Source organism: Xiphophorus hellerii, chromosome 22 (assembly GCF_003331165.1).
Source record: "Xiphophorus hellerii strain 12219 chromosome 22, Xiphophorus_hellerii-4.1, whole genome shotgun sequence".
Taxonomy (NCBI): Eukaryota; Metazoa; Chordata; class Actinopteri; order Cyprinodontiformes; family Poeciliidae; genus Xiphophorus; species Xiphophorus hellerii.
Window position 1 is genome coordinate 27,482,702 of NC_045693.1, and position 8,230 is coordinate 27,490,931.

At 40.2% G+C, this 8,230-nt stretch overlaps 1 protein-coding gene across 1 annotated transcript; it reads right to left on the bottom strand.

The window, feature by feature from the left end:
* Nucleotides 1-4,700: 4,700 nt before the first annotated feature.
* Nucleotides 4,701-7,777, bottom strand: LOC116712862 (homeobox protein Hox-D4b-like). Its single transcript, XM_032552705.1, has 2 exons — nucleotides 6,981-7,777; nucleotides 4,701-5,921 (listed from the first exon to the last, which is right to left on the bottom strand). Exons 1-2 carry the CDS (start codon nucleotides 7,426-7,428, stop codon nucleotides 5,617-5,619), a joined length of 753 nt encoding a protein of 250 aa, XP_032408596.1. The 5' UTR covers nucleotides 7,429-7,777; the 3' UTR covers nucleotides 4,701-5,616.
* Nucleotides 7,778-8,230: the final 453 nt, after the last annotated feature.

Consider the following 8,230-nt stretch of genomic DNA (forward strand, 5'->3'; position numbering starts at 1 on the left):
TTGAGGTGGCTGAGCCAACTCAACTGGGTCCCGTGGTAACACATGAGTTGGCTGCAAACAGTCCACCGAAATACTCTCCTGATTACCCCCCAACCCCACCAAAAACTCCTTAGGTCCCCTCTAAAACATGGAATGGACCATCGTAAGGAGGCTAATGTGATGAATGGTGTGAGTCATGGCGGATAAATACATACTTGGCAGACATTAGGTCCTTTGGCACAAACACATGTGGAAGGCAGTGATGTGCTGCCAATGGGGCAAAAGATCTAGATTCCCCATTTAGAACTGTTCTACTCCCCTGGGAATCAACCGAACCCAGTGGACCAGGAAGAAATTCCCCTGGAACTCTCAAAGTCTGGCCCAGGACCAACTGCTGAAGAAAACCACAAGTCCTCTTTTGGAGCTGAATACAGGCACAACAAAACCCAAGGCAGGCAATATATCCAGCTATTATCCACCAACGAGGCTCGCAATGCAGCCTTCATTGTGCGGTGGAACCTCTCACAAAGACCATTGGCCTGCAGATGGTAGACAGTAGTAAGGTGGAGTTAAACCCCAAGGCTCTCTGCCACTGGAGCTCACTCTGAAGTGAACTGGTGACCTCTGTCGGAGGTCAAGTCCAATGGCACACCAAACCGGGACACCCTGGAGGAGATAAATGCCCAAGCCACATCAACCGAAGTGGTTGATGACAGCGGAACTGCCTCCGGCCACAGAGTAGTCAGAAGATAGGTTAAACCTCTGGAAGGTGGAAGCGGCCCCACTAAGTCCACATGCACATGTTCAAACTTCCGTTGCGGAACAGGAAAGTGATCCAGTGGAGCTTTAGTGTGCCATTGCACCTTGGCACGTTGGCAAGCCAAACAGGAAGCCGCCCATGTTAGTACATCTTTATGGAGTCCCGGCCACACAAACTTTGGCCCTACCAGTTTAATGGAAGCTTTAACGCCCGGGTGTAAAAGGGAATAAACTTTTACACCCAACTTTCACTACCAACTAGTAGGGACCAAAGGCCGAGGTTTGCCAGTTGAGACATCGCAAAGAAGGGTTGCGCCACACTCATGACCTGATTGAGTGATTTCACCTGACAGTGCTTGGTAATAATTTTCTTCCACAACAATCCTCACTGTTCTTAGGAAGGAGAAATGTCAGTTTGTCTGCAGTAATACTGTGACATTGTCCCTGGTGAAATATTCTTCACATTTCTTCTAAAGTGTACCTATTGTTTTATTGTGCTAATTTTCATGAGCATGGTATCTGTAAACTTTGAATGTATTGACAATTTGTACAGTTCTGTGATAGTATATTGGCAATGTACTCTTGAAAAATGTGGGTAACAGTTTATTTGACAGGGTGTGCATAAGACTGACAAGATACTGTCATAAACATGACATAACACCTTTCACGAACATGAAGGTCTCTGTTGTCATTAAGTGTTATTCAGTAAATTATGACACTTTTAATGAGAAGTTGCTTTAAAAAGTTGGATTAGTAGTCCATTAAAAGTGCCAAGTTTGCATTATTTTGTAAATAATGACACATTAATGCAAAGTTGGCACTTTTAATGGACTTTTAATCCATCTTTTAAGGCAACTTTGCATTAAAAGTGTCATTATTTACCGAATGACACTTCATGACAACAGAGACCTTAATGTTCATGAAAGGTGTTATATCATGTTTATGACAGTGTCATGTCAGTCTTATATACACCCCATCAAATAAAGTGTTACCAAAATGGTAATATATTGAATACACAATGCAATTTGTTTCACCTGTAGAGTGTGCTGTAATTGATCCTTCTGTGTTCTGGTAACCTGATGTGTTTGCAGTACTGTAGTGTGTATGTGTATGTATGTAATGTACAAAGTGACAAAGCAGAATAATAAGACATTAAGTAACTAAAAAGTGTACTTCATTAGCAATTATAATAAACCAAAAGTGTAATTGTAGCATACTGTAATAACACTACGAATATATTAAATATGTAATGCCAATATACTGAAAAATACATTCTAAATATATTTAAATGTAATTCAATCACAAGAATAGTACATTCAAAATATACTAATCAAGCACGTTAATATTATATGTCTACATTGCTACTCAGTGGTGGATGTTGTGTGTCTTGTCTCTATGCTGCTGTAACTGCAATTCAATCTGGAGAGACTCAGACGGAGATAAGAAGACAATTAGAAGAGTTTATTGACAAACAGAATTTAAAGTCTTTGGCGCTCGGGCCGCAGCTGGGGATAACAGTTATCGCAGCGTTAGCGATAGGCTTCAGATGAGCATTCCCGATGCTGTTAGGAACGTCATCCCCCAGGGCCCGGCACTGGTGGTGGAGGTTGAAGAAGGGTGCGGGCCTCAGGACCGGGCGAATGGAGGAGAAGGGGTGGTGGTGGTGGGTTGAGCTCGGCTGGAGAGCGAAGGACACCATGAATGAAGGTCCTTATCAGCTGGGACTTGGTCGATGATTGGACGTGACGTGGCTTGGTCCGGCGTTGATAGGTCGACGATTGTGGGCAGGTCGCTTCAATTAACGGGTCCCGGTGGGAATAAAAAAGTCTTCCAGTTTGAATTTGCGCCTAGGCTTCATAATAATTTCCCTGCTGGGATGAATAAAGTAATTCTATTCTATTCTATTTTATTCTATTCTATTACATAAAAGCAATATACTTAAAGTATGCTAAGTGTAACTTAAGTTGTTCCAAAAAAAGTTTGTGAAAGTACACTTAGTAAAATTTAAATTGTGCTTTAATACAATTTAAATACTCTTAATATACACTAAGCACAAAATTAGTTGTTCCAAAATGTCACACTTTAAGTTAACTAATCCTAAGCGAACTTGATGTATACTCATTATTAGTTGGACTTAAAAGTGTACTAAAATTTAACATACTTTGTATATTTATTTTTCACACCAGGGAACTTCTTAAATACTATATATTTGTTTAAATTCCCATTTTTATGATGTTTTCATTATTATCCTTTGTATAAGGGAAATGCTTTGTGATTTTTGTTGTCTTTGAAAGGTGCTGCCAAGAAATGGCTCACTTTTAGTACCCCCAAATTAGTCACAATGTTTTTTCGAGGACAACAAAGTTGGTGTTTTGGAGTAGCCATCACACACAGAGAATGTGTTTGCTGAATTGAAAAAATGTGTAGGGAAAGCCTGACTTAGTTACATCGGTTCTGACATGACAAATGGAGAAAAATTACAGCAAACTATTGTGGAAACCTTATGGAAGAAGACCCAAAACATTTGACCCAGGTCTGGCAGTTTAAAATTCAATTCCACCAAAGCTTTTGAAAACATTCTCTTTTCCATTTTCTTAGATTTAGCATAGAAAAATTGTAGAAAACTGTAATAGAACAAGAAAAGTTAAATCTTATTCAATGTCAGAAAGTTAAAAAAAGAGTTGTGTGTCTTTGAATGAAAATATTTGGTTTCAACTCTGAAAGCTGTGTTGGACTCTGGTGGTTTTGCTTTTAATCCTGTGGTACAGTTTGCCTGAGGCAGCAGTTCAGACAGTTCATCAACAGGGTGTATGAGGACAGCGCCTCCCTCAGAGGAGCAGACACACTGCAGTGAGCCTTCTCTGCTCATCTCTTCTTCTCTTTATGAGATTCATTAATGAACTCTATAAGCAGATGACTTATGACAATCAGCTGCACTGGGAACCGATTGTCCCAGTGCAGCCTGTCCCAGGCTTGTGTGAAGCCTGGGACAGAGGCATCACATAAATGCATACCATACTTTCAGACTTTTATTTCGTAAGAAAAAAATACTCCAGCAATTTCACAACGATGGACTGTTTTGGTTCTGTTGTATCATGCAAACTCTACCCAAAATAAATTGAATTTCAGGGCCATAGCGCTACAAACATGAACTATACTGCAGAAACACAAACTTTTAACAAGTATTTTTGTCTAGTTTCTAGTGAAAATATCTCGGTACACTTGAAACAGACTGACAATACTTAGTAATATATTTGTGTTTCTGCAGTGTAGTTCAAGGCTTGACGTACTATCTGCGCAGAGGACCCAACGTAACCACACGGGGGCGATGCTGTCCCATAACAGAGTCCTTTGAATCTGTCCGCGGCGGACCCCGCCTCTCCAGCGGCCCATGGAGATGGTCACCAGCCTCTCTTAACCCTGCATGTAAGGGTGTGCATATGCGTTTTGGTGCGGTTGTGGGCGGCATTAGGTTTCTGTCAGTCTCTTCTTGCCTGTCCTGCACTTTTCAGCTACTGCACCGGAAAGTGCCAATTATTGTTTCTGAGCTCTCAGTCCTCGAATCCCATTCATCAACACTCCATCAGAGGACCATACGGATTTGGGTGGACCTTTCTTTTCAGACAGACCATCGGTTTTCCACCTGGGTGAATCACACAAGCAGCCTGAACTAAAATAATCATGGCGAGGCCCTTTAAGAGGTGGAACATTAACGAATGGAATCGAAATAGAAATGTTTCTGATTATGGAACAATATTGGCTCACCTCTGCTGGACCATAGTTCTGTTCTAACAAAGATCGTTTATCCGACAGAGCATCTCTCCTTTGTTAAATAATGTATTTACCTTATATGGACATCAATTTTACAGCTTGAATGCATTCATTCAAATCCTTTAGACTAATTGGATGAGGCATTGACGGATTCTAATTTTGACAGATAAAATAATGAAAAAAACATGATACACAGAAGATGCACACTTTTATTTTTGTCATTTGTTATTATCAAAACATTTTCACGTATAAAATGTCCAGAAGAGGACTTTTCGTTTTTGTTTTATGTTTTTTTTTTTAAAAAAAGGACGTACATAAAAGGAAATAAGAACAAAAATTGGCTTAAAGAATAAAATGCGTTTCTAAATAATAATTAAAATAAGTACTGGCTTACATGGGCTTGAATAGCATATTGAAGTGGAATGAAAAAGAAGTATTTTTTTCTTAAAGGGGAAAATTAATTTAATTTGAATGAATAAAACATTTCAGGAAGTTTGTGAAACCATTTAACCCTGAGAGAATCAGCTGAATTTACACAATTTAGCTGCTCGAACAAATAAAGTCGTGTCTATAAATGCCTGATCCATTTTATGTTCTTTTTTTTTTCAATTCAAATTGAAAACAAAATAATACTAATATGGCTACTGTCCTACAAAAATGCTAAAACATTATTTATGCAACTATTCTACTCAGCCATTGAACAATTTGGTCTTGTTTTTTAAGCGCCGGCTCGCGGACCATTTTGGTAGCGTGCACACTCATAAATTATTTTAACTTTATAGGTAGCTATTAAAAACCCTGTATTATATACTTATTTACCCTGTAAAAATAAAAACCCTGTTTCTCCAAAAGAACCAACATTAACATTTGTGGCACCGTGCTTATAGTGCCGATCGGGTATTAAGGTGGGGGATAATTCGTGTTTGTATCAAAGGAGCGACAGACAGTTAAGGTCACCATAATACATTCATCGATTACTCATATATGAGGCCGGACCTTGATACAACATCCTTCAGAATACAAACAATAATAATAAAATAACATCACAACGCTTTAAAGCAGTTCAAATATTTCAGGACTGAACAGCTTGGATCATTTCGGCTCAGGTCAGACGGTTATCGCCGCCTTCACGCTGCAGTCGCTGCTGTTATTGTTGCTGTCCGTCGCTTTCTTGCTTTTGCTCCTTCCTTTGGTGTTGGGAAGCTTGTTGTCTTTCTTCCAGCGCATGCGCCGGTTCTGAAACCACACTTTCACCTGCCGCTCGGACAGACAGAGAGCATGGGCCACCTCAACCCGGCGGCGGCGCGTGAGATACCTACTGAAGTGGAACTCCTTCTCGAGCTCGAGGACTTGCTGGCGCGTGTACGCTGTGCGCAGCCGCTTCGGTTCCGGCCCAACGTGATTGGGATTGACTGTAAAAATAAATAAATAAATTATAAACAATGGATAAATCGCATTTAACCGATATTTAAAAAATAAATATTCAAATATTTGTAATACTTATTTTAAACATTGCATTTATATTTATTAATTTATGTTTAACATTTAACACCACACACACACACACACACACACACACACACACACACACACACACACACACACACGCACACACACGCACACACACACACACCCACACACACACACACACAGATAGAGAGAGAGAGAGAGAGAGAGAGAGACATAATAATTTCGATTATTCGATTGAGATTGTCAGTGAAAAATCAACAGTGATAGAATGATACTAACAATAATGATAACTATGAAAAATACTGTTTATTATATTTTGTATAAACATTTTTCTTGGCAGTAGGAAAATAAGTGAAATGTAAATATAATGCTAGTACAAGTGCTACTACTACTAACAATAAAGTAGAAAAAGAAGAGAAATAATATAATAGGAAATCAAGTAAAAATATAAATAAAACAACAAAGTCTCCTTCACCAAAGTACTCCTAATCAAACTGAATCATTTTTTTATCTAAACATAACAGCAATTATCATTTTACTTTCATTAATGATCATTTGTGGTCGATCGGGAAGAGATCCAAAAAGGGAATGTTTCTGTTTCTTTGTTCGTTCTTTTTTTTTTTTTTTTACTTTTAACTTGCAGCTTTTTGTTTGTTCGCATCGTTGCACCTCCCCACGCACACTGTTCAGCACACACACACACACACACACACACACACACACACACACACACACGCATCGCCTATATACGCTGCAGCAGGGCCATAAAACTTTATAGGGGTTGTAATTCTCGCCTGCTTTCACTGAGGTCGTAAATTATTTGACAGAGAAAAAGACAGATGCTAACAAATAGAAAGAAAGAAAAAGAAAGAAAGAAAGAAAGAAAGAAAGACAGAAAGAAAGAAAGAAAGAAAGAAAGAAAGAAAGAAAGAAAGAAAGGAAGAAAGAAAGAAAGAAAGAAAGAAAGAAAGAAAGCCTTTTGTTTTGGTCATGGTTCTCACCATGCGCGACGTGTACTTTCTTCATCCAGGGGTAGACGACAATGGGCGGCTTGTCCTTCCCCAGGCCAGCCGCTTTCCTCTGCACCTGAGCCGGCTTGGCGCAGGTCATCCAGGCCTGGTGGCACTGCAGCTCTCCCGCGGGGAACCTCTCCTTCTCGGACGTGTCTGGCTCTCTGTACAGCGGGTAGGTCGCAGTGTGCTGCTGCTGATGCTGTGGCCGCTCCTCTGCATCGTCCCGGTGATGGCCCTGCACAGATTGTTGGTAGCTGGTTTGTTGTGATGCGTACGCAGGCGGATGAGGTTGCATAGGCTGATAACCCCCTGCGTAACTGCCATTGTCCTGAGGGTTGTTGTAATACCCCCCTTGGTCACTAAAATTACTGTAATCCTCTTCACAAGGCGGGAACTGCGGCTCGGCGTATTTACAGCTCACCACGAAGGACTCCATGATTGATTTATAGCGAGGATAACAGGAGAATACTAATTTTTCTTTCTATCTCCTCTCTCTGTCTCTTTTCCCCCTCTGGCATCGAGCCATCCTGCGGCTGTCAAATAGACAGACGGCCGCACGGGTCACGTGGCCCGTCAGCCAACCAATCAGAGGTCGCACAGTGGGACGTTTATATCAAACGTAATGGGATAATTTAGGAGGGAAAAAAAAATTCATCACGGACCTAATGAAGATTTGCAGCTTGAAAAAATTACCGCTATTAGACGTTTGTGGACACAGGGAATGTAAATAAATGTAAATCTATCTATCTATCTATCTATCTATCTATCTATCTATCTATCTATCTATCTATCTATCTATCTATCTATCTATCTATCTATCTATCTATCTATCTATCTATCTATCTATCTATCTATCTATCTATCTATCTATCTATCTATCTATCTATCTATCTATCTATCTATCTATCTATCCCTTCCACCTTTCGGACTGTAGATTTATGACTTTTTCTCTCCACAGATGGCCCGGGCTGAAAAATTAATCTCCCATATTGAGGGCCGTGGGGGCCATACTTGGCGTAAAAAGGACGGACAACAAAACGTGGCCGGTCAGAAAGGTCCCCCAAAATAAAAGAAGTAAAATGGATAAAAGGTTCCCAGACAGTGACTAGTAGTTTGGGCTTGTTGTTCTGGCCGGGGTCAGGCCATGGTGGTTCGGGGGGCGGGGGATGTGGAGCTTTGCCTAAAAAATGATGCTGACGCAGAGAAAAATGCAACTTTAAGAAAAAAAAAGAGAGAAA

What these genes read in the sequence shown, in the direction of transcription:
- LOC116712862 (XM_032552705.1), bottom strand. Translation starts at nt 7,428, where the DNA reads ATGGAGTCCTTCGTGGTGAGCTGTAAATACGCCGAGCCGCAGTTCCCG. An exon ending in GAAAGTACACGTCGCGCATG is followed by an intron (nt 5,922 to 6,980) that starts GTGAGAACCATG and finishes TTATTTTTACAG; the next exon opens with TCAATCCCAATCACGTTGGG.